The sequence below is a fragment of the Lepidochelys olivacea genome, assembly GCF_965140295.1.
Source record: "Lepidochelys olivacea isolate rLepOli2 genome assembly, chromosome: 7".
Classification (NCBI taxonomy): Eukaryota; Metazoa; Chordata; order Testudines; family Cheloniidae; genus Lepidochelys; species Lepidochelys olivacea.
The window spans coordinates 48,561,270-48,586,258 of NC_140417.1; the positions used below are offsets into that span (position 1 = coordinate 48,561,270).

Consider the following 24,989-nt stretch of genomic DNA (forward strand, 5'->3'; position numbering starts at 1 on the left):
GGCCGAGGAGCGGGTTCAGCGCCCGCCGCTCGGCAGCCTCCGGCCAGCAGGCGGCGCTGTGTCTGGCGCCGGGGGAGAGCGACGGGACGGAACGCGCGACCAGCAGCGCGCGGCGCCGCCATGTCAGTACCGGGGCCCTGCGGGGGGGTGGAACGGCGGGGAAACGGGGCCCTGCCCCATAGCGCCCCCGTTCGGGCTCTGAGCCGGCCTGGCAGCTGGGGGGGGAGCCCCCGGCCCTGCCCCATAGCGCCCCCGGCCCTGCCCCATAGCGCCCCCGGCCCTGCCCCATAGCGCCCCGTTTGGGCTGTGACCCGGTCTGGCAGCTGGTGGGGGGAGCCCCTGGCCCTGCCCCATAGCGCCCCGTTTGGGCTGTGACTCGGCCTGGCAGTTGGGGGGGGGCAGAGTGAGCCCCTGGCCCTGCCCCATAGCGCCCTGTTTGGGCTGTGACCTGGCCTGGCAGTAGGGGGGAGCCCCTGGCCCTGCCCCATAGCGCCCCGTTTGGGCTGTGACCTGGCCTGGCAGTAGGGGGGAGCCCCTGGCCCTGCCCCATAGCGCCCCGTTTGGGCTGTGACCTGGCCTGGCAGTAGGGGGGAGCCCCTGGCCCTGCCCCATAGCGCCCCGTTTGGGCTGTGACCTGGCCTGGCAGTAGGGGGGAGCCCCTGGCCCTGCCCCATAGCGCCCCGTTTGGGCTGTGACCAGGCCCAGCAGTTGGGGACTGAACCCACAGGCATGCTTGGGGTGGTTCTGTCTCCCTGCACCGTCTAGATGGTGGGTCTAGTGACCCATTGGATCTCAGACAAAAGAACCCCTGTCTGTACTGGGCAGGGAAACCCCATATTTACCCACAGCTCTTGCTAGTGCTCAGCCAACAGCGCCAGTGGTAGGGCCCTGCCCTGCACCTGAGCTGTTCCGGGTGGTAAAGGCAGGAAGCTTGGCCAGCCCATGTCCGTGGAAGCAGACGGGGACACAGTGGTGAGAGCCCCCAAGGGTGTGAACGCCCTGGGCTGTGCCAGTCGTGCTCTGGGGCCTGGTTCTCCTTTACGCCCCAGGTAGTTCTTTGTGCCAGTGCACAAAGGGTACCGAGCGCCACCCGGTCACGATGAGGGAGTTTGCCCTGGCTTAAATGGCTGCACAGGGCAATGAGGAATCAGGTGCCCTTTGTGCCAGCGAGGTTGATGCCAAGGGGCTGTGCCAGGCAGGCGTCAGCCCCTGGGGAATAGCCCTGGCCTTTACACCTCGTCTGCAGCAGCTCTGGGCACAGGGGCCATCTTGGGCGGAAGGGCTAGAGGAAGGGAGCAGATGGGGGTGGGATGAGGTGGAGCTGGATCTGCACCTTGATGATTCTGCACCCCTGCAAACCCCATAGGGCTCATTGAGGTAGGGGCACAATGTCAGGCAGCTCTTGGGGCCCTGCTTCCCTCATACCTTGAGTAGGGGAGGCTGCAGCTTCTTGGGCCAGGTGCAGGGAGGGATCTGATCCAAAGACGGAGAATTAGGATGAACCTCTGGAGCAGGGGAGCTGAATGGCAGGTACGATGCCCTGGAAGTGGAGCTGTACTTGCTGTGGAGGGGTTTCTCCACCCCTACAGGAGTAAGGGGGAGCCCTGGTGGCTGACCCACTCCCCCCAGGATGGGAGCCCCATGGCTCTGTCTAACCCTGGGAGCAACCCCCTCGTCCGCCTCTAATTTCTGTTCCAGTGCCAGAAATGTTTGCAGGGGGCAGCTGGGCCCCCTTCTCTCCAGGGACACTGCAGGGATTTGTCCGCGTGCCCAGGCATGTGTCCACATTGCCCCAGGCTGCACAGACACAGCCCATCTCTGTGCTCTGAGCCACGTAAACACCACCACCCCCCCGCCCCCCACGGGTGCCCGTTGGGACCCCGGCAGGGTGAGCTTCTCCCTGGCTATGCCGTGTGGGTGCCAGCTGGGACCCTGGCCAGGTAGGTTCACTTGACAGGCAAGCCTATCTGGAGCTTGGTCCTCCTTCCTCCCCACTCTGCTGCCCTGAAGCTTGGTGCCCCAGGGTCTCGTGTATGGGCATAGCAGTTAGGGGAGTGTGCTGGGTACCATAGTGAATACTCCCTGGATTAACCCTTTGTATGCCCCAGGCCTTTGTGCTGGGGTCTTGTTTTTATTGGAGGTTGAAGGTGCCAGGATGAAGCCCCAGAGACCAGGTCTAGCTCAGCCAGCACCAGGGCAAGCGCTCCCCTCACTGATAGCTGTGGAGGGAACGCCATCTCTACCGCCACCCTTCTTCTTGGCCTTTGTGTTGAGGCTGCCCGTAAGGGGCTGGTTTGTGCCCATACGATGGCTCCATGGGGAGATCAGGCTGAGAACCCACCAACTCAGCCACCTTTGAACTGAAGTCCTGTTGTGCCCTACCTGGTTTTTAGGAGCCCCCAGCGAGCAGAGCTTTACGGGGCTGCTTGCCAGCACTGGGGAGGGGCTGGTCCACACCAATTTCCATTCCAGGCCCGTGGGCCAGCTTGTCCTATGTTTAAACAGACACGTCATTCACTGCTGGGAAGCAGAACTGGGTGTCTGTGGTTGGCTGGGGAACGTGCAGCTTCCTGTGAGGTACTTGTGAAAGAGGCTGGACAGCGTCTCCGGGGCCCCAGTCAGAGCAGAAGCTCGAGTTGATCCCCAGGCAGGGAGGAGACGCAGAGCACAGGAGCTCCACGAGCATTGATGCTGGGCAGGGTGAGTGGACACCCAGCAAAAACATGCTCCCCGGCTAACAGAGCTGACTCGATCACCATAGTGCTTGGGAGCCAGGAATTCCTGGAATCTCTTCCCAACTCCACTACTGGCTCTGGACATGCCTCACTTTCCTCAGTGGGGGTGATACCTAGCTTGCAGTGGGGAATGGGAGGCTGGCTTTCTTCTTGGCAGGCCTGAGAGGGGGCCTGGCATAAAGGGGGATGCCATTGGCTTTAATGCCATTCCCCCGGGGCCTGAATGGATATTTTGATTCTCATCATGAGGTTGAAATGGAGCAATGGCAAAGGCAGGCTGGAGAGTGGGGCTCATTTGCAGAGATGGCCGAGGCTGCGATAGCTCCTCCCCAGAGCAGGGTGCCTCCCTTGTTTGGGCCTTTTAATATGAAGCTGAACGAAGCCCCGGAGATGAGGCTGTGGCTCAGGGTGAGGGGATCTGAGCTGTGGTTGGCTGCACCAGGGTGGATTGTGCAGCTACTGTGGGGTGCAGGACAGTCAGATCTGGGCTGTCCCAGGTCACAAGACATTAGCCTGTCTCAGGATCGAGCTGCTCAGCCTGCTGAGGCCAGGCCCTTCTGTGTCTCCAGATGCTGGCGAGAAAGCATGGTTGTTGCTATCTGACTGTATTGAGAAAACTGCTTAGGTGGTGGTTCCTCTTGCAAACTGCCTGTGGCTTCCCAGAGCCCGCCAGCCCCTAGGAAGGGGAACTAGCCAGGGGGAAAGGCGCCTGCCAATGCCAGGAAATTCAGGCCCCGTTGATGAACGCGAGGTCAGAGTCTCCAGAGTGGTCCCGGGGGTAGGCTGGCCCCTGTAGGCCCTGGACAGAGGTTGGCAAGTGTTTGCTCTGTCTCCTCGCAGGGCTTTTTAAAGTGACTTTAGTGCTGATGAAAGGTGCTGGCCTGAGCAACCTGCAGACCTGTGCTCTGATAATGGGAGAGGCTGGGGCTGGAGTAGCCGGGACCCCCCCTCACCAGCCAGTGCTCCCTGCCCTGCTCCTCACAGCGCCCCCTGCTGGGAGAGGCCAGGGCTGGAGTAGCTGGGAGGTCCCCCCAGCCAGCGTTCCTGACCCTCCCTACAGCGCCCTCTGCTGGGAGAGGCTGGGGTCTTCTCAAGGCGCCTCTAAATCCAGCGAGCGGATGGCTCAGAGGAAGTCGTGGTGGTGACTGTGCATGTTGCAATTTCTCAAGGTTCATGACCCAGCCAGAGCGGAAGTTGGGGGGGGCAGGGTGAGGACTTCACAGCCATCCCCAGGCCTATCTGCCGTGCTGTCACATGCTGGCTCAGTGCCAATGGGTGGGGTGACTCTGGGAGGCAGGGACGCTCTAGCTGAACTGTCCACTGGCAAGGTGCAGCCTTTACTGTGCTCCTTTTCCCCTAGCTTGGGTGCACAGGTGGTTTGTTTGGGTCCGATCCAGCTGCCCAACAGCAGCCTATGAGATGAGCTGGCACACAGGAGAGGTACCCCGTATGCCATGGTTTGCTGCCATCTCCTGGGGGGCACAGGCAGCCTCTATTAAAGTAGGCTCCAAGCTTCAGCGCGGGTGGGGTCTGTGAACCCATCTCCTGGGTTTAAAGCTCGGTACAAGCCAAAGCTGACAGGGGGCAGGGACCTCCTCAGCCTGGTACAGACGGTACCCATCTGGAACGGACTGTGCTTCTGGCATGGCCCACTTCGCCCAGCCCAACCTGACACAGCCCTCTCCCTCCTTGTCCTGATGGTCGGGCTGTGGCCTTCTCTCAAGTGGGCAGCAAGGGCACGCTTGCAATGAGTTGGTGGTTCTCAGCCTGGTCCTTCTCGGACGGGTGTCCCGATCACAGAACCTGGCATCGCAGTTGGCACTGATCAGCCCCATTGGTCTGCGAGGACTCGACCAGCCGCAGAGTCCGATCTCCTGCGCAGACTGCGGAGTCCCCACTCCTCTTCGTCTATGCAGGAACAAGGCGCCTGGCCTGAGATAGCTTTAGGCCACCTTTACCCTCCATGTACCCTTGGACCAGCTGTCACCCACCCCTGGATGTCACCCACCCCTTTTTCACTAGGAGGGTGGTGAAGCACTGGAATGCGTTACTTAGGGAGGTGGTGGAATCTTTCCATTGAAATTTTTAAGGTTAGGCTTGCCAAAGCCCTGGCTGGGATGATTTAGTTGGGGATTGGTCCTGCTTTGAGCAGTGGGTTGGGCTAGATGACCTCCTGAGGTCCCTTCCAACCCTGATATTCAATGATTCTAAGCTAGAGCATCCTTGGGGCTGCTCGGATCTACATGCTGTGTCCTTGGCCCCTAGGGGCCATGTACCAGGTGTGACCAGCTGGAGCCCAGCACTCTTTGGCCCATAACCCTTTGCTGGGGCAAGGAAGGGGACCAGCGCAGCTTGGCTCTGGCAGCTCTGGGACCCAGCAGGTATTCCTCTGGGACCTTCCTGCTCCATTTAGCACCCCTTCCTCTAATAGATGTGGTATTTATAGGGCTAGTTTTATGGGTGGATTTTCAAATGCTCATCCAGAAATGGAAAAAATTAAAAGGAATAAACTCTCCAGGTGCCAGGTGGAGTGAGGCAGTGACGGCTCTGCCAATTGCTTTGTTTCCATCAGCTGTTGGCGCAAGATGACCCATAGCACGTACTGAACCCTTGGAAGACTGGGTGTGCTCCAGGCTGGATTTGGCTCTGGGAGTTTCTCTTCCTCCCCTGGGGCCTGGTGTCTCCCTGCCGCGCTGCAATCTGCCCAAGGCCAGTGGGAATGGCCTGTTGCGGTGATCGTTGGAATTCCAGCAGCAGGGTTGCATCTGGCTGTGTGCACCCGCCCAGGTGTGTCGTGGCTTCGGAGAGCGGTGCTGGCTCTCTGTGACTTGCAAAGCTTTGCCTGCTTGTTCTCCCATCATTGGGAAGAATGGGCTCAGTTTCGGAGCTGCTCACGGCAGTGCCCCTTCACCAGAGGCCGGATCTGGTGGAGGTCTGCGCGGAGCTCATCAACGAAGAGTGGAAGAAAAGCAAGACCTCTCGCATGTACTCACTCCAGAAGTCCACAGACAACTTCCCCATGTGTCTGGTGCTGATTAGAACCCAGAGGGCCACAGAGGCTGCCGAGGAAGGGAAGACGGCAAAGACCCAGCTCCTTGGGCACGCCAGGTTGTCCCGTGTTGTCAGCCAGCCCGAGAGCTTGTTTGTGGAAACGGTTGTGGTCTCCAGGGCGCTGCGGGGCCAGGGGTATGGCCGGAAGCTGATGGAAGCCACCGAGAGCTACGCCAAGTCCCGTGGCTTCAGGCACCTGCATCTCACCACACATGACAAGCAGCACTTCTATGCCCACTTGGGCTACACTGCATCTGAGCCGGTGCAGAGCATGGGGTTCATGAGCTCCGTGGTCCCCATGGAGTTCCTGCAGATGTTCTCCAGCCCCCCTCCTCACACTAGAGCACCTGCTTGGGGACCGGGAAAGCCCAGTCCCACCGCCTCCCATCTTAACAGCAGAACTTCAGGAGCCAACCCGCCTCCACTACCGTCCTCCACACCCCCTGCCCACTGCACCGCCACTGTGTGCCCACCACCACCTCTGCCACCATTGCCGCCATCTCTGTCTCCACCGATCTGCTCTTTAAACTCCTCACAATCTGCCATTCCCCCTCCACTCCCCTTGCCACCTTCACCTCCCCATGCTTCCCCTTTCCATTGCAGGATCGCTGCTGCGGGGCTGCCTCCACCTCCCCCTTTACCTCCACCAGCTGCCCATGTAAGCTCTGCACACCTTCTGCCCCCTCCCCCTGGTCCTCCACCATGCCACCTCCCTCTGTTAGGCCAACCAGTTTTTCCTGGCCCCATCGCCTCCAGTTCACCAGGGGAGGATCCCTATGGTCAGACCCTGCTGGAGACACCGTATCGCGACCTCAGAGGGCTCCCCATCTTCTGGATGAAGAAGGACATTTGATTCCTGCACAGTGTGCTAATGGGATGCTGATTAAAAGTTGGGGTTGGGGAGAACTCCCCTGCCCCCGCCTTACCCACTGCTTGGTTGTTTTAGTTTTGATTGGCCTACCACAAACTCCCATGGGGTGGGGGAGAGTCCAAATCCCAGTCATTCCCTTTTGGGCCATCTGCCATGTTCACATGGGTAAATCAGGGAGCCTGGATCTCTTCTGGTCCAGCCAGAAGGGGATTTCTGTGGAGAGACCCTGCAAATCTATGATGCAGAGACACTCATGCGAGCTCTGCCTCCTTGGATCATTGGGGAAGCAGCTGGAGAAATCTCTAGCAGCAGCCGGGCCAGCCTTATGATAGGGGCCCCCAAGCTGCTGGGGTGGGGAAATCAGCAAGTGGCCTCCTACTCTATTCCCATTGCCAGTGGGGAAGGCTTTTGAGGCCTAGATATGGGACATGGGGCTTGGAGCTGAAAGCATGGTTGCAAAGGGATTCCCCAGGCCTGCTCCTTGTGGGTCCAAGGCCAATCAGCTAAGAGCCCCTCTAACAAATCTGTGTGGGGCTGGTCCTTGTGCATTGGTGACGAAGCTCTGGTGGGTTACACCTGTGCCACGCCTGGCTGGTCTGCACAGGAGCGCAGCCCATGCCCAGTTCCAGCCCAATGCGAGCAGGCAAGGATTCAGCTAGGGCAGGAGAGCGGCACGGCTGGCTAAGCAGCAGGGCGCTGATCTCACCACCTGCGAGGCAGAGGTGTGCCTGTGGTTTGTGGATCGCTCTTTGAGGTATAGGTGTCTGGATGTGTGGCCTGGGGCTACAGGGCATGCTCACAGACAGAAACAGAAGTGCCCAGGGAACTTTTACCCTGAAAGTTTTCGGTGCTGAACAAGTTTGGGCACCTACAGAGATTGAGGGTGGGGGCAGTGGAGCGGGGGTTTTGTGAATCCCTGATTCTGAGATTTAGGTGTCTAAAGTGGCAGTTGTGTCTAAACTCCTATTGTGAATCTAGCCCAAAGTCCTTTACAGAGGAGATCAGGATCATTAGCCCCCTTTCACAGATGGGGAAACTGAGGCACAGAGAGGCCAGTGACTTGCCCAAGGTCACCCAGCTGTCCAAGCTAGGAGTAGAACTAGGCCTTGCAAGCCCCACTCCAGTGCTTGACCCATTAGGCTACACTGCAGGAGTCTGGCCAGCGCAGAGGGGAAGATGTCTCTTTCTCTCTCAGGGCCCCTCCCACCCCACAACCTGCTCCCTGGGCTGGGATCTGCCAGCACCCTGAGCTACTGCAGCTAATAACAGGCACATTCCAGCTGAGATACAGGGAGGGCCTGGGCCACTGCTAGGCCATCAGTCTCACAGCCAGACCCCCAGGGTGACGGTCATATGCAGGCGCCCATACAGGGCAGACAAGAATATCTTCAATGTGTCAGGTACACGGGGAGAAGGCAGTGGTGGCCACTGTCTTGCTGCAAACAGATCCTTTGGGAGGCATTTATAACTAGGCACCGGACGGACCGGAAGAAGTTATTAGGACGCTCTATGTAGAGGGATGGTGGGTGGGTGTCAGAAGGGCATCCCAGCTGGCATCAAGGAGGTGCCACCCTTCTTGTTCAAGAGAGGACAGGTGGGCTGGAGGGTGCGTCCTCCAACCCATCGCTCTTCTGTTACTTCTTCCCTTGTCTCTTTGGTTGCCAGCATCTAGTTTGACTCTCTCTCTCTCTCTCTCTTTGGAGTGGGGAACCAAACTGGAGAATGGGTCATTTTAAAATAAGCCCCTCCCAGGGGCTGGGTTAATTGAAATAGGGGTGGAGCTAAAGCCCTATATATACAGGTGGGAGAGCAGTAAGGGTTAGCTCCAGCCCCATTCGCCAACCCCTCTATGTCACTCAAACTGTGTGATGTGACTCATGGATTTCCAGGCCAGGGCGGTCTCTCGTGATCATCTGCTGACCTCCTGCATGACAGGTGAGAGAACTGCCCCATGATAATTCCTAGAGCCAATCTGGATTTAAGAATTGTTTGTGATGGAGAAGGACCATGACCCTTGGTCAGTTGTTCCAGGGGTTAATTGCAAATGATCCTGTACTGGGCATGTGCTAGATGGGACAATGGACTCATGCAGGCGCCACTAAGATGTGAATTTCCCCAGGCTAATGGCTGGGAAACCCCATTGCAAAAGCGTATCTTGAAAGGAAGGGAATAAATGCAACTTTCAGCAGACCAGGCGAGTGCCTCTCCAAAAGGCCTTTGATCCAACAGCTGGGGCAATTTTGGTGGGTTCTGACTCACGAGGCTGCTTCGTGATATGCTGGGAACCATTTGGCAACTTGTTTCTTAACCAGAGGGAAGTCTTGGTAATGTGAATTCTTGCTACAGCTCTGTCTGCTCTTAGCTGTGCTGAGAGGTGGGGAGAAGCAGCTGGTTTTGTGTGTGTGTGTGTGTAGGGCAGTGGGCTTAGCGAGGGACTGCTCTATACACACAAAAGAATTAGATCTGTTCATGGAGGCAAGGTCCGTGGCTGTTAACTGAGATGACCAGGGACACAATGCCATGTTCTGGCTGTCTTTAAACCCACAGATTCTGGGATTGGACGACAGCAGATGGATCATTCGGTAATTGCCCTGTTCTTTTCATTCCCTCCGAAGCACCTGGCATGGACACTACCAAAGACAGGGCTAGATGGACCATTGGTCTGACCCACTATGGCCGTTCTTAGGATTGTTACTAGGATTGATACTGGGAACCAGTATCAGAACCACCCCTATTTTTTCTCAAGAAAAACCAAACCTGGCCTCCTTGGCCTATGGTTACTATACAGGAGTCACTTCCCCCACTGATGAAATGCAGCCACTTCTGGGGTGGTAACCCCTACCTCTGTCGTGGGCCCACTGGAGTCACCAGGGTCAAGGCTCCTTCGTAGGAGGCAGCACTCTCTGCAGAGACCCATGTTCCCGTGTGATGAGGGGAACCCCCAGGAGCCTCCTGCACCTGGGAGGGGAGCAGCTCTAGTGGGGAAGCACTGTTGACATGCAAGGTGGCTGTAGCTGCAGCTCTTCTGAACCCCAGTGACAACCCCGGGAGAACTGGGGAAGAGAGTGGCTGAGATCAATCTGCTGCATCCCACCCTGCCCCATCACCCTCAAGAGTCATCAGCTGTGTACTATGTAGTAATCATTAGTCACGTGATCATTCACACCGTACACCCTGCCGCTGGGATCTTCGTTTGCTGTGGCGCTTGCTGGGAAAGGGCCCTCAGGTGAGGTGGGGGAAATGAGCATGAGTCCCGGTGGGACGTCAGCCACCCCGAATGCTGGCCTGTCAATACCCCAGCCCCCTGAGGCGCTCCGAGTGTGGAACAGCTGTCTGTACATCCCTGGAGCACTGCACTGTGTGAGCTCCGTGGGGCCAGTCGTACTGACCTGGCAATGTTTCGGCTAGCACAGCATCTCTGCTGAAGCTGTCGGGTGCCTGTTATATCCCCCCATCTAAAGATGTTGCTGAGCTCCTTTTGGAGTCTTCCTTAGCAAAAATGTCCCCTCCCCATCACATGCCCATGTGCTCCCTGACTCTAGGGGATATTAGAGAGACATTAGACACGAGAGATTAGAGGCGGGCAAGGGAGTATCTTTTATTGTCCCAACTTCTGTGGGTGAGAGAGACAAGCTTTGGAGTGACACAGAGCTCTTCCTCAAACTGCCACAATTAAATACCAGATCTGAACAATTAGTTAGCATAAGTCGTTAACACACGTTTCAAGGGACCACTCAAGGTGCGGTGGCCCATCAACACCCCTGCAGTCAGAGTGGGGAAAGCAGCTGAGAGGGGTTGTTAGTGGGTTACAGATTGTTGTGATAAGCCATAAATCTATTGTCTGTCTCTGTTCCGTCCTGGATTTTCAGTGTCAAGCAGCGTTATGAATTTAAGCTCCCAGGCTCGTCTCTTGTAAGTGTTGTGCAGGTTTCCTTTGAGGCTGAGGACTGAGTGGTCAGACAAAGAGAGGTTTCAGAGTAACAGCCGTGTTAGTCTGTATTCGCAAAAAGAAAAGGAGTACTTGTGGCACCTTAGAGACTAACCAATTTATTTGAGCATGAGCTTTCGTGAGCTACAGCTCACAAGGTGCCACAAGTACTCCTTTTCTTTTTGCAGACAAAGAGAGATCGCCTTGTGAGAAGTGTTCAGCCATAGGGTGCTTTTGTCTTTTATCATTTTCCTGTGAGAGTTCATTCCAGAGCATGGTGATTGCCTGGTTTCACCCACGTAGTTGCTACTGGGGCATTTAGTGCACTGGATGGGGTACAGCACCTGTTTTGATTGGCATGTGTAAGACCCGTGGATCTTGAAAGGTGTGCTGTGAGGACGGGGTGGGGGTGGGGGTGGGGGTGTTGTGTTGATCATTGTAGCAGTGGAGATATGTTTGCAGGTTTTGCATGTTGTTCTGGCAGGTGTGAGGTGGAGTGTCCTGGTCTGTGTGGAACTTGCTTCTGATGGTGTGCTTTATAGCCAGAGACTGGTCTTTGCAGAGTTGCTCAACCTCACATGTAACCCACACTGGGGAGAGTGTGTCTCTGTCCCCCTCTAGTGGCTTGGTCATGTAAGAGGCTAAAAGTCTACTCTAGCTGCCTGCTAAGACATACCTGCTAAAGTATTTCTTTAGCTTAAATAGTGCTTGTGCTTCGAGTGCCATCGATCAAACCCCGCTAAGGGCTCAAGAGGGGCTAGTTACATGCACACTGGTACTGTAGGGTTGTCGGGTGCACAGAGGCTGCACACATTGGTTTGCTATTGCAGGGTCATTTGTTAGCACTGGAATTCACACAACAGGGTGTTATTTTTGAGTTGATCTCAAGGGCTGGATGTTGCACGTGAGTTTGTTGTTGTAGGGTTGCTTGAAAGTTCTGGGCTATACACACATGGGTTTGTTGTTGGAGGATTGTTTGGAAGTGCTGGGCTATAAACACGTACGTTTGTTATTGTAGTGTTGCTTGCAAGTGCTGGATATTGCAGGTGAGTTTGTTATTGTAGGGTTGCATGGAAGTGCTGGGCTATACACACGTGGATTTGTTATTGTACGGTAGCTGGGAAGTGCTGGAGTACACACACACAGGTTTGTTATTGTAGGGTTGCTTGCAAGTGCTGGGTGTTGCAGTTGGGTTTGTTATTGTAGGGTCTCCCAGGAGGGCTGGGCTTCTGGTGCTAAGTGCAGTGTATAGATAAGTGTTGGAGTGTCTGTACTGGGAAAACGGAGACCTAGAATTATCAGAGCTGTGAAAATAGACTGGGGAAAAGGTAGGTGATATTCAAGAAACAAGGTCAGTTGTAACTGAGCTCTGCACAGCAGATTGGGGGTGGATTAGAGCCTGTCTCTGGGGTGCTGGGAGGCAGTGAGAGCCCAGGCAGTGCATTCTGGGGGGATTAGAACATGGCTTTGGGCTGTCATGCGGCACCCGAGACTGATCTGGTTCCTAATCTTCTCTCTCCGAAGATATCTCTGTTGCAGCTGGGGAGAAGTGAGCTGGCATTGGCTGCCCTGGCCCCATGCAGCCGGGTCTGGTCCAAGGCCCATAGATGCCATCTGGAAGCTTTCTGCTGATTCCAGTGGGCATCCGATCGGGTCTTAAGTGGGGAAAGTTGGAAGTTCTGGACCCCTTCCCCCAGCTTGCATTCGTCTTGCTGGCCATTGGAGTGACCGCAGGGAGGGTGCATCAGAGCCGCCAAGGGGCAGGGACGGGGGCAATGGCATGGCTTGTGCATGAGCGTGAGATTTAACGCTCCCCACTGGTATTGCATCTTACAGGCAGCCTGAGCATGAAGCGCCCAACTCCCAGTGGTGCCTAACTGCTCCCTGCAGTGGTGGTGGAAGCAGAAATAATTTCTTGCTGGTACTGCATTCATGGGAGGGACACAAGGGGGGGGGCACGTGACCTCCCCACGTGACCCTCCATGTGACTCCTCCCTGCCCCGCCCCCAGCCTAGGGATCCCATGCTCTCCCCGTCCCTTCTGACACCCCCCTTTGTATACAAACATCAATATGCTTACCTACTCACTTTCCCCACACATATGTAGTATTCAGTCTGTTTATATGGAATATGGGAGTTGGGTGAGGAGCCATTTCAGCACGTCTGACTTATTAAAAGACAAATTTTAAGTAGAACTGTATCCTTAACTGCTTTATGGTATTGTACCCAAACATTGCATTTCAATGGGGGATTCAACTTCCTTTACAGCAGGGATGGGAAAACTTTTTGGCCCAAGGACCACATCTGGGTATGGAAATTGTATGTTGGGCCATGAATGCTCATAAAATTGGGGGTTGGGGGGTGGGAGGGCTCCGGCTGGGGGTTCGGGCTCTGGGGTGGGTCTAGGGATGAAGGAGGGTGCTCTGGGCTGGGACCGAGGCATTCAGAGGATGGAGGGAGATCAGGGCTGGGGCAGGGGGTTGGGGCATGGGAGGGGGTCAGGGGGCCGGGGGCAGGCTCTGGGCGGCGCTTACCTGAAGCAGCTCCCAGAAACAACGGCATGTCCTCCCTGCAGCTCCTATGCAGAGGCACTATCAGAGGTTCCCGGCCAATGGGAGCTGCGGGGGTGGCACTTGGGGTGGGGGCAGCATGCGGAACCCCCTGGCTGCTCCTATGCATAGGAGCTGGAAGGGGGATGTGCCACTGCTTCTGGGAGCCATGCAGAGTGGGGCAAGACCCCGACCCTGCTCCCCAGCTGGAGCACCAGAGCAGGGGAAGCCCCAGACCTCGCTTCCTGGTGGGAGCTCGAGGGCCAGATTAAAACATCTGGAGGGCTGGATGTGGCCTCTGGGCCGCAGTTTGCCCACCTCTGCTTTATAGGAACAGGTTTCAAAGGGGTAGTCGTATTAATCTGTATCAGTAAAAACAGTGAGGTGTCCTTGTGGCACCTTAGAGGCTAACAAATTTATTTGGGCATAAGCTTTTGTGGGCTATAACCCACTTCACAAGATGCCTGATGAAGTGGGTTATAGCCGACAAAAGCTTATGCCCAAATAAATTTGTTAGTCTCTAAGGTGCCATGAGGATTCCTTGTTGTTTTTATAGGAACAGACTCCTGAAACTCTTACCAGTCCACAAAAGTGGTCCACAGTCATGCAAATAGTCCCATTGTCTTCAATGGAATTGATCAAATGATTAAGGGTTTACAGGATTAGGCTCCAAATTTGTAAATTGTTCTGGATGAAATTGACAATGCTTAAGCTGGCAGATCAGAAGGAGCTTCATTCGAATAAAGGTAGGCAGATGTGTGATAAATCTTAGCTCCGTTGCTAAGATGAGGAACGTATTTTCAGCAAAGTTCTTGGCAGATTCCTGAGGCAGCTGGTTTAAGGCTGTCAGTGTCCAGCATTATAATCTTCACCTATCGTACTCTCACCCACAAAGCTGGAAAATGAGGCATTTGTTTTCTTTGTTTTGCTGCTCCAGTTCCAGGTAACAAAATGCATGTTAGACTAGTTTGGCTGCAAAGAAGAATTCTAGGTACACTGGGTACAACACCTGATTCCCACCAGGCTGCAGAACTGGGCTGACATCACAGTCCAAACATCCTCTGGTCAGTGCAAACAAAGGCATTCCTCTAATGATTTGGACTTGATGTGATGCAGTATGAATGTCATGGATAATTCAGACCAATGAGAGAAACAGAATCAAAGGGGAGAAACAGAATCAAAAACACTGTTTAAATACCAGGTTTCAGAGTAACAGCCGTGTTAGTCTGTATTCGCAAAAAGAAAAGGAGGACTTGTGGCACCTTAGAGACTAACCAATTTATTAGAGCATAAGCTTTCGTGAGCTGTAGCTCACGAAAGCTTATGCTCTAATAAATTGGTTAGTCTCTAAGGTGCCACAAGTCCTCCTTTTCTGTTTAAATACCTTCCATCCCCCCGCCCCCCTTGAGGACTCCTGACCAATGTAGCAGCACAATACCTATGCTAACAAACTTAAACAAAGCCTTTGTTTATGTTTGTTAGCATATGTATTGTGCTGTTAAAGCCATTTAAAGAATGAATGTTCTCCCTAGACCCATTCTGTTCCTTTAAGGGCAGAGCACAGCCCCACCCTGCCCTCCGGATGGGTGGGGCTAGCCCCAAGTCTTTCTGGTACCCCGTACCCACTAAAAATCTCTTGCCAGTACTGTGTACTGGAGGGTACCACCCTACTTGCACCCCTGCCTGCAAATCTCCCCCTAGGAGGTTCCCCCAGCGTGAGCTTTTCGGTGCCCATGAAGGACTGTCTGTTTACCCTGGTGTGGAGGGGCACCAGCAGAGAGAACCCAGCGTTGCCCTTAGCCACGCGCCGTTGAGGCCCTGGCTGCAGATCAGAGCGACGGCGGAAGACAAGAATGTGGATGTTTCATTGTAGGAGGGTTCCAAGATCAGGACCGTAATAAACAGGACCGTCCCTAGGGGAATGCGGGGCCCGGGGAGGAAGTGACAAATTTGTCACTTCTGGGACCAACCCGTCACTTCTGGGACCAACTGCGCTGGCCAATTGTGTCGGCCTGTGGGGCCCCCCAAAGCGCGGAGCCCAGAGCAGTCACCCCGATTCGCTGTACCCTAGGGTCAGCTCTGCCAGTTGTATGTAATAAGAGACACTCCCTGCCCCAAAGAGCTTAAGGCCCAGATCCACAAAGGTTCCCAGCTTCCACTGGGAATTAGGAGCCTTAGATCCCCTCGCATAATGACAGGTTTCAGAGTAGCAGCCGTGTTAGTCTGTATTCGCAAAAAGAAAAGGCGTACTTGTGGCACCTTAGACTAACAAATTTATTTGAGCATAAGCTTTCGTGAGCTACAGCTCACTTCATCGGATGCATTCAGTGGAAAATACAGTGGGGAGATTTATATACATAGAGAACATGAAACAATGGGTGTTACCATACACACTGTAAGGAGAGTGATCACTTAAGGTGAGCTATTACCAGCAGGAGAGTGTGGGAGGAGGGGGGAACACCTTTTGTAGTGATAATCAAGGTGGGCCATTTCCAGCAGTTGATTATCACTACAAAAGGTTCCCCCCCTCCCTGTCCCTGCTCTCCTGCTGGTAATAGCTCACCTTAAGTGATGCATCTGATGAAGTGAGCTGTAGCTCACGAAAGCTTATGCTCTAATAAATTGGTTAGTCTCTAAGGTGCCACAAGTACTCCTTTTCTTTTCACCTTAAGTGATCACTCTCCTTACAGTGTGTATGGTAACACCCATTGTTTCATGTTCTCTATGTATATAAATCTCCCCACTGTATTTTCCACTGAATGCATCCGATGAAGTGAGCTGTAGCTCACGAAAGCTTATGCTCAAATAAATTTGTTAGTCTCTAAGGTGCCACAAGTACTCCTTTTCTTTTTTAGATCCCCTCATGCATCCCAACCTGGGAGTTGCACCCACACGGGCCAAGCAGGGGCTCCTTTCCTGGGGCACCGATCCAGGGGTGATGCTGCTCGCTGGTGTCAGCTGGGACTTCTGGCTGTTTCCCTGGGAGGGCAAGTCCCTGGTCCAAGTGCGATCTGGTGGGAAGGCCGGGTCAGAGGTGAGGTCCAGTCCAAATGGCAGGAAACAGGGGAGACAGCATCATGGGGGTGGACAAAGCCCAGGCTGAAGTCTGACTGGGATGCACTGATACAATCATAGAAACACCACCTATAGGTTTCAACACCCATTACACCTGTAATTTGGAAGGGAAAACAAAGGACGAGGAGGGACCCAGAGCAAACTAAGCCATGGGGTTTTATACTTCTCAGTCCTGGGGCATAATTTGCACAGCTGTCCTCTCCAGTAGCCCTTTGGAGCCCCAATGGGCTCAACCACAAGCCGACCTTGGGCAGTCACAGGATGTATCAAGGAGAGACCAGTTCTCAGCTGGCATCAGGTCCTCCTTAGCCCAACATGGGTGACATGGGCTGGGGACTTTCCCCAGCATTCCAGGGTGACCTGCCACAGTCTGTCATGGGTGCAAGTTGTGTTGGTTGCTCCCATTGTCATGGGTGGAGCTCAAGGAAGAGGATGTGGGGCTGAGAGAGGAAGCCATAAACAAGCTGTTCCCCTTAATGTTAGAACAGGTGTGGCTCCCTAGTCTCACCCTGCCTCCGATTTGCTCTCCCCTTGTAGGGTGTTCATTCAAGAAGGAAGCAGGAGGGGGTCTGGACCGGACATAGTTGCAGAATGTCCACCATGACTCTGGGCCTAACTGTCTGGCCCTGGGTCCTGTTCTGCCTCGGAGCCATCCCACCCTCGAGAGGGAGCAGTTGGGAGAGTGCATCCACCGGCCCCCTTCTCCAGCACAAGCCGTTTGTGGTGGTGTGGAACATGCCCACGGCCCGGTGCCACCAGCGCTTTGGGGTTGCCCTGCCTCTCGAGGACTACGCCATCGTGGAGAACCAAGGCAACGCATTCCAGGGCCAGAACATGACCATCTTCTACAAGAACAAATTTGGACTCTACCCGTACATCTCCCCGGAGGGCGAGCACCACAATGGGGGGATCCCCCAGAAAGTCCGCCTGAAGCAGCACCTAGAGAGGGCCACAGTGGAGATCACCCAGCTTCTGCAGCCAGACTTCCACGGGCTGGCTGTGGTCGACTGGGAGGAGTGGAGGCCGCTGTGGAGACGGAACTGGGGCCCCAAGGCAGTGTACAAGGAGGCCTCTGAGCAGTGGGTCCAGGAGAGGTTCCCAGAGATGTGCGCCAAGAAGCGAGCCTACTTGGCCGAGGAAGAGTTTGAGGGGGCAGCCCAGGAGGTCATGGAGAGGACGCTGGTGCTGGGGAAGAAGCTGAGGCCCTGGGGTTTGTGGGGCTTCTACAGGTTCCCTGACTGTTTCAACGATAACTGGAGGAAGGGGGGGAATTACACGGGGGAGTGCCATGCCATGGAGGTGCTGCGAAACAACCGGCTTATGTGGCTCTGGGAGGCCTCCACCGCCCTCTATCCGAGCATCTACCTCCCACCTAAGCTTCTGCTGGCCGAGCGCCAGAGTTACGTCCACCACCGCCTGCAAGAGGCCTTCCGGGTGGCACGGTTTGGCCTGGAGCAGCCCCTGCCTGTGATAGCATACTCCCGAGTCTCCTATCGGCACTCCGCCAGGTACCTGTCCGAGGTAAGAGCCAGGGATTGGGATGCAAAGGAAAGAACCAGAGCTGGAGATCCATGTGCCTGGTATCCTGCTCATCGCTAGATTTCAGCCTTCTTGGTGGTTGGGAATAGCCTTGGGTTAGCCACCAGGTGGTGAAGCTGCACCTCTAGGACAGCCAGGAGCTAGCAAGGGTGGGGGCTGTTGTAATCAGGATATGCCCAGTTGGCTCAGGCCTTGTTTACACTACACAGTTTTGTCCAGGAAAGTCAGCTTTTGTTGACAAAACAGTGTAGGTGTCCGCACTGAAATACTCCTCCCGCCGATGTAACTCCCCTGCTATGCTGACATCATAAAGCCACCTCAATGAGAGGCTTATGTCTGTGTGGTTAGGACAAGGTAGTGTCTGTGTAGACACTGCCTTCCTTATATCTGATTACTCCTGGGGGGAGTCTGCATGACTGTGCTTCCCTGCAGAAAATGCCAGGGAAGCTAAAGGGAAGCTATGCATTGGGAGGAGGTGTGGAGGGGGTAGATCATGGGTGTCGTTTTTGGGGTGTTATTGCCCCCCCCAAACAGAGGCGAGGCAGGAGGGGTACACGGGGTTACATGCCACTGCCCCCACTCATTTGTGCAAGTGCAGAGCTGCCCAGCTGAAGGAGGCAGCATCTGGGCTCCGCTGACTGCTGCTGAACGCAGCCTCCTGCCAGTTGGGCTCCCCTTCTGTGTGCTGGGAGCCTTCCTGTTTTCTGGGCAACAGTGAGTGCCCGAGGTGGGGCTGGGTAACGGGGAGTGAGGGAAGTGATGGGGTGGGGGGAAGAGGCAGTTGGGAAGAAAAGGAGGTGTGGAATAGGGCAGGGGGAGGGGAGGGGAGGGAGTGAGGGGATGGGAATGGAGAAAAAAAGGGGATAGAGGAATTGTGGAGGGGGGAAGTGGGAGCCCAGCATGCAGCATCCCCTCGGCAGCAGCTGGGGCTCCCCCATTAAGCAGGCCCATCGGACCCCACCCTGACAAGCCCTACCCCCCTCCACCTGGACCCCTCCGACAAGCTCCCCCCAGGCCCTCACCCCACTGAGCCCCAACCAGCTGCACCTGGACCCCCACCTCATCAAGCCCCACTCCCCCAGCACCCGGATCCCCCCACACTAAGTCCTTCACACCCAGACACCCCACCGAGTCCCATCTCCCCTCACCCAGACCTCCCCTGCTGAGCCCCAACCACCTTCACCTGGATCCCCTGCAGAATCCCATTGCCCCTGCACCCGGAACCCCTTAACGAGCCCCTGTGCATCCAGATCTCCCACTGAGCTGCCCGCACCCAGACTGCCCAACACAGAAACCTCTCACCCACACCTGGATCCCCCTGCATTAAGCCTCTCCACAGTTGATCCTGCTGGGCTGAGCCTGCCCACCCACACCTGTTGTGCCTGGCAGGGGGGCAGGGCCCCGAAGCATTTCTGGGGCAGGCCCAGCCCTTGCACTGTGTCAGGGTCAGGTGCAGCCTCACTGCCAGTTGCTGTACTGGGGAAAGTGGGGGCTTCAGGATGATCTCTCACCTCAATGCAGCCAATTGCCTGTGCTCCCCACTCCCATGCTGGAGCCACATATATTTATTGGCAAATAAAATTTGCAAAATGTTAAAATTGTATGCATAATTTTTACATTTTTGATGCAGGATTTTTAATTTTTTTGCACAGAATTCCCTCAGGAGTAACATCTGCTGTTGGCCATCTTGTCAATTTCAGGGCTCTGCTGGAGCTGTGAAATTTACATGAAAGTGGGCTCCTGGCTCCTCAGCTGCACAGTCTCCGCTCCCTGGATCTCAGTCCCCCACGCTGCCCCTCTTCAGTCAGTGGAAGCGCTGCTGGTGAGGACCAGCACCAGCAACAGAAGGAGGGCAGTGTGAACATCAGCCACCGCAGTAATTTGATGTGGTGGCTATAAGTCAAACTTACATAGGTCGACTTATCTTTGTAGTGTAGACACAGCCTCAGTCAGTGCAAACCCCGGCTTGTTTTGATTTCTGCTTGGGGCTCATTGCACATCAGTGACACTGACCGCTGAATGAGGGGCGTTGCCAAGTGCAGGTGGGGCCAGGGGCTCGCGTGCTGCCCCGACAGTGCCATAGGGCTGTGCTGTACTGGGGTCACATGCAGTGTCATGGGGGATGCCAATATCACCTGCAGGCCAACATAAACATTACATTCATGCCTCGTGGGCGCCCTCAGGACCGCGCTGCACCTGTCCAGAACCAGGCAGGTACCGATCCTAGGGGCACTGCCTCTCACACACACACACAGATGATGCCAGTGCCATGAGACCAGCAAAGCAAACAGCACTGTATGGTAACATGCCGCCAGCGACTGGTGCCAGAGTTGGTGCCCAAATGTTCCTTGTCTAAATGTCCCTTTCTTGTTCCCTTTTTTTCTCGGTCAGGCTGACCTGGTCCATACGATTGGGGAGAGCGCAGCGCTCGGCGCCACCGGCCTGGCACTGTGGGGGGACAACTCCTACTCCCGTTCAGCCGTAAGTACCCCAGTTCGCCCTGGTCAGGCCCTCAGCAGACCCAGGGGGTTGTCACCTAGATACAAAGAGCTGAAATAGTCTGTACGTTCATTTCTGGTGGAGCTGCCCTCTGTCCACGTGGCATGAACGGTGCCCATCCACATGGCCCGATGTCTGCATTTACTCACCTGTGTGTTAGTTGTAATGCAAGCAGCTGTGCAGGAGGTGTCTGGGAAGAGGGACTCACTCTTAGGGGTGTGAGATGAGTGTGTGGGTTCTCAGATCCCTTCCCCAGGGGCCCTGCATAGCTGGCACTGGCTGCTCCCCTTTCTTGGCAGGGAGGCCCACGAGCCAATGGGCCCCTGAGACCCAGCTCAGTTTGGAGGTGGGGTCCCTCTAGGGCAGGGCTGGGCTGCATTGGTGGGGCAGACAGGTAGCAGTGTTTGCTCCCCGGTTATGCCAGCGTCTGCAGTGGAACTGGGTGTAAATGTGGCTTTCCGCCCCCCAGGAGAGCTGCAGGAGCCTCCGCCATTACATCACCCACACCTTGGGGCCCTACGTGGTGAATGTGACGTCGGCGGCCCAGCTGTGCAGCCGCCAGCTGTGTCACGGGCGTGGACGGTGCGTGAGGCAGCACCCTGACGAGCTGGGAGCCTTCCTGCACCTCCGCCCGCAGCAGTGGGGAGCGGACCCCATGCTGACCAATCACCTGGGCACGGACAAGCCGGGCCAGAGGGCATGGGGGCAGTTCTGCTGCCACTGCTACCGCGGATGGACGGGCGCCAGCTGTGAGAAGCAGGCGTGGACCGAGCCCAGCAGGGGCCCTGACTGCACTGCGCCGGCCCAGTATCCGGACATCTGCATCGCAGTGCGGGACAGAAACACGATGGGCTCCCAGGTCTGCCCTAAGCCTTCCTACGAGGGGAAGACGGAGCTCAGGTGACCGCCTGGATCAGGGGGTGGCTCATGGGACCTCAGCAGGTCCATAGACATGGAACGGGGAGAAGGGAGCCTGTGGTGGTTGTGGAAATTCCTGCACTGACATGCCCTTTATTCCTGGCTAGACGGATGAATCTGCCACAGGATGATCAACTGTTCCTAGGGGATCAGCCGGGACTACCCAGTCCAGCCATAAGAATCTATCCTTCCTGCCCACAAATAAAACGATCAATGAATCCATGCTGGGATAGCCCCTTTAAAGGGGAGGAGATGCCCAGTCCCAGACGAGTTCATCCAGGGGAGATCTAGCCCCATGGAACACACCCAATGTGAGCTGCATCAGCAGAGACAGAACCAGGGCACCTTCCGCCCCCAAAGCACATGCCCCAACCCTGTGAGCTAAAGGAGTAGCTCCATAAGTCGCTCCTCGTAGGAGGTTCTTATCTCCTCTGAGAGCCAGGGCTAGCGAGAGCCACAATGGCCAGTGAGTAACGGGCACTCAGTTGCCTGTAGATCAGCAAGGAGCTGCCTCGGGCAATAAGTCACAGGCAGTGGGGGAGTTTGGCAGGGAGGATGGTACAGTTCAAAGGCCCCAAATCCTCAGGAGGCAGCATGACTTCCCCACCCCTGGCCTCCTCCCTGCCCCCAATGCCCCTACGCCGGATCCCCCCCCTCCCCCAACCACTGCATTTCTGGAACAGGGCCAGCTGCACATGTTCTTGCTGCCATCTCAAGAGGGGCCCTGGCACTGTGCAAAGGGCTGGGGGTGAGCTGTGATGGGTCGCGGCCATCAGATGCTCTAGTGAGGGGAGCAAGCCAAGAGCCATGGGCTCCCATGCCTTGGCAGCAGGTCAGCTCTCGCTGACTGGCCCCTGGCTTTTAATTCCTGAGCCCTTGGGGATGGCTGAGCTGTGTGGCATGGTCACATCTCTATGTTCTACATCCCCAGAAGCCCCACCGTGGTCTCTCCTCCCCATGGCTTCAGCCCAGACATGATTAGACCCCCAGCCCCACTCTTACAGCTTCAATTAATGGCCGACTAAAACCAGTCCATTAAGATGACTTCAGATGAGGGAAAGGATTTCAGCCAATCACAGTCCAGCAGTATTTATTATGTTCCCACCCCCAAATTAAAGTGAAAAGCTTCTGCGTACAATCACACCACGCCTTTTCCACTCTGGCCACTCCCTGTTCACTCTTTAGCCCCGCCCCAAAGGATTAAATGAACCAGAATGATACGTGTTACCTCCATGTGAATGCAATATAACTTATCTAAAGCCTTAACTGTGTAAAGCTGGTGTCTTTCTCTGCTGCCCAGACTGGGAGCTTTGCTTAGAGGCTCTGTGATGCTTCCCGGGGGTACCCAAGGTTGTGAGGACCCTTGCTACCACTTGCCCTTAGTGTGAGGAAACCTTGTCTGTGCTCCGCCAGGGGTCAGCTCCCTGGCTTCGCCAGCCATGCAGGCTCTGCTGTTCCTCGGTAGGTTTGTGATAGGCTCTGGAGTGCCAAACCCCTGGTCCACTGGCCACTCGTGGGATTCACAGTACGCCCCAGCTCCCCCTTCGCACACAGCTCTGCTTCACACACACAGCACTTAGCACAGCACATGTTTGTAGTGAACACACGTGCTAAAGTGCATTTACCAAAGAGCAACGAGTCAAGCGCTGGCAAGTAGCAAGCTTGGGACCATGGCATTACATGTAAAATAAAAGCCTTCTGGAGCGCGATTTAATTAACAAGATACTGGTGTTGATAAATTACACAGGCCATTGCTTGACCACAGTTTGGTTCGTCATGAAATAGAGTCAGGAGATAAAATACCCAGTATCAGTGGATTTATTGCTAAAAGCCAAGAAGAATATAGAAAAGGGAAAAGGTTCAGTACAGTTCCAGGAAGCTGGCTTGTGCAGCCTTGTTTTGTTCACCTCACACAGCCAGTGTGCTCGCAAGGTTACAGCCCTCGGTTTGTATCCTGCCTGGTTACAAGTACAGGGTACATGGGAAACTACATGTAACCACTCAGCGTTGTGTCTTGTGTTCTGGGACCATGCTGTACCCCTTATCGCTTTGTTCTGAACACAGGCATTCCAGGTACCCTGGGGCATGAAGGCACCTCCTAGGTGTAGAACAATCTTATGTCCTGTCCTCCTCTTTTGGGACAGGCTGTGTTCACCTGGGAGAGTAACTCCCTTTCTGTTGCTGTGGCAAAACATTCCTCTGACCTGAGCTCAACAGCGTCTCTATTTGCTTAAGCCAAAACCTGCTTTCTGCAAGGTGGTGTGGGCTACATCGCATGGAGGGCAGTATTAGAGCAAAGGTATAGGCCAATTTAGGTTATAAAACTGGCTGTGCCTAAGGCTATTTGTGCAAGCTAATGCATGGTGCCGTTACTATGCTCTGACTAATATTATATATAGATATGTGCTACTGGCATAGATTGGTCAACACTGTGCTGTATAATGATGTTAAGCTCACCCGTCTTTGCAGCGTTTTCCAGCCAGGCAGCCCTGCCAGCCCTTTTTCATGGACCCAGCCACACACTCTACTTGTCTCCTCTGTGAAGGCTGAAAGGCAGGACATGCCTTTGTTCTTTTTCATAAGCAGGACACCCCGCTGCTTACACAGCTGAGCAGGCAAAGAGAAGGAAGCATCTCCTGCCCCCTGGCTGAGCAGAATCTGTCCCAGGCCTGTCACCACCTGGCGACCTGCTTTTAACTTCAAGGTCAGAATTTCCAGCCTAGCTCCATCAAGCCTTACATATCACCTGCAAGTTCACAGTGGCTAAGAGGACCAGTGCGTTACCGTTGGTAGAGCCCTCACATGCCACCCTGTAAACCCCTAGGCACCCCCTCTGTGCCCTCTGCCAGTGTGGGGGTCACAGGTTCTTATGTAGTGCCCAGGATGAACCAACAGCTGCTCAGTGATTGGAGTTCTCAGCAGAGGGGAGTTGGAGCAAGTTGCTGTCCAGGATAGATGAGGTGAACTCTGGTTTTCTGATTCAAAGAAACCTGCCACCTTCCCCACACTCTGGGTGTAAGTCTCCCCCGCAGAGGGGCCCCACCAAGCTTGTGCTTCGCTGAAACCCCACGGTAGGGCTTATGGAGTACCTTGGCTTTGTGCTGGCCCTCTGCTTGGGGTGCCGGTCATCCTCTTTGCATAGCACCAAGCAAATGCCAGCCTGCAGCTTTTGTATATGTCCAACTTCCACTGACAATAGTGGGGGAGGCTGAATGTGCAAGGCCCATGGGATCTGTCTGGGAAATTGAGGGTGCAGGTCTCCAAGCTTTCCCCAGGATACCCCAGGGGTTTTTGTAATCTGATTTAATTCCCATTCCCTGATGGGATTGTCATGTTCCTCCGCAGCTGATGTGATGTGTCTGGAACCAGCAAAAGCCCTCATCCCAGGGAAGACGATGCAGTGACACGGTTTCACGTGAGAGGCAGTGTTCTCTAGTGGGCAGAGCACACAAGCCAGAGCCAGGGACTCACCAGCCATTGCACCCACCCCTAGTGAGAGTCAGTCCCTACAAAGTAATTAGACAAGGCAGAATTATTCTTCCTCCCACAGGGAGGGACTAAGTGACTGGGAGTCCCTCCATGTCCCTCGAGTGCCAGTTCACTGCCTTAACCACCAGGTTTGCCTTCCTCAGTGCTGTTGCAGACCCTCTGGCAGGTCACTTGCTCTGTTGTGCCTCAGTTTCCCCAATCTGGATCATCAGCCTGGAAGGGCCCTCCTGGATTGTCAAGTCCAGTCCCTAGTCACACAGGCCACCCCGCCATAGCAGCCCCTCCAGTTCCAGCCTCAGACTAGTTGGGGGGGATGTCCCCTGCCCCTGCTCCTAT

General features: G+C 55.2%; 2 protein-coding genes across 8 annotated transcripts; both read left to right on the plus strand.

Moving 5' to 3' along the window:
• Positions 1 to 33: 33 nt before the first annotated feature.
• On the plus strand, positions 34 to 6,718 carry NAA80 (N-alpha-acetyltransferase 80, NatH catalytic subunit). Of its 6 annotated transcripts, none has more exons than XM_084635001.1 (2): positions 34 to 122; positions 5,308 to 6,718. In XM_084635001.1, the coding sequence occupies exon 2, from the start codon at positions 5,605 to 5,607 to the stop codon at positions 6,637 to 6,639; it is 1,035 nt and encodes a 344-aa protein (XP_084491127.1). In that variant the 5' UTR covers positions 34 to 122; positions 5,308 to 5,604; the 3' UTR covers positions 6,640 to 6,718. The 6 variants fall into 6 exon arrangements, with proteins under 6 accessions (XP_084491127.1, XP_084491126.1, XP_084491125.1 ...); XM_084635000.1 differs by having other exon boundaries at positions 73 to 122; positions 5,254 to 6,718; XM_084634999.1 differs by lacking the exon at positions 34 to 122 and adding an exon at positions 129 to 1,530 and having other exon boundaries at positions 5,254 to 6,718.
• Positions 1,951 to 22,430, plus strand: HYAL3 (hyaluronidase 3). 2 transcript variants are annotated; one of them, XM_084634996.1, is made up of 5 exons: positions 1,951 to 2,700; positions 15,989 to 16,167; positions 16,746 to 17,729; positions 20,139 to 20,228; positions 20,716 to 22,430. In XM_084634996.1, exons 2-5 carry the CDS (start codon positions 15,997 to 15,999, stop codon positions 21,148 to 21,150), a joined length of 1,680 nt encoding a protein of 559 aa, XP_084491122.1. In that variant the 5' UTR covers positions 1,951 to 2,700; positions 15,989 to 15,996; the 3' UTR covers positions 21,151 to 22,430. The 2 variants fall into 2 exon arrangements, with proteins under 2 accessions (XP_084491122.1, XP_084491123.1); XM_084634997.1 differs by lacking the exon at positions 15,989 to 16,167.
• Positions 22,431 to 24,989: the final 2,559 nt, after the last annotated feature.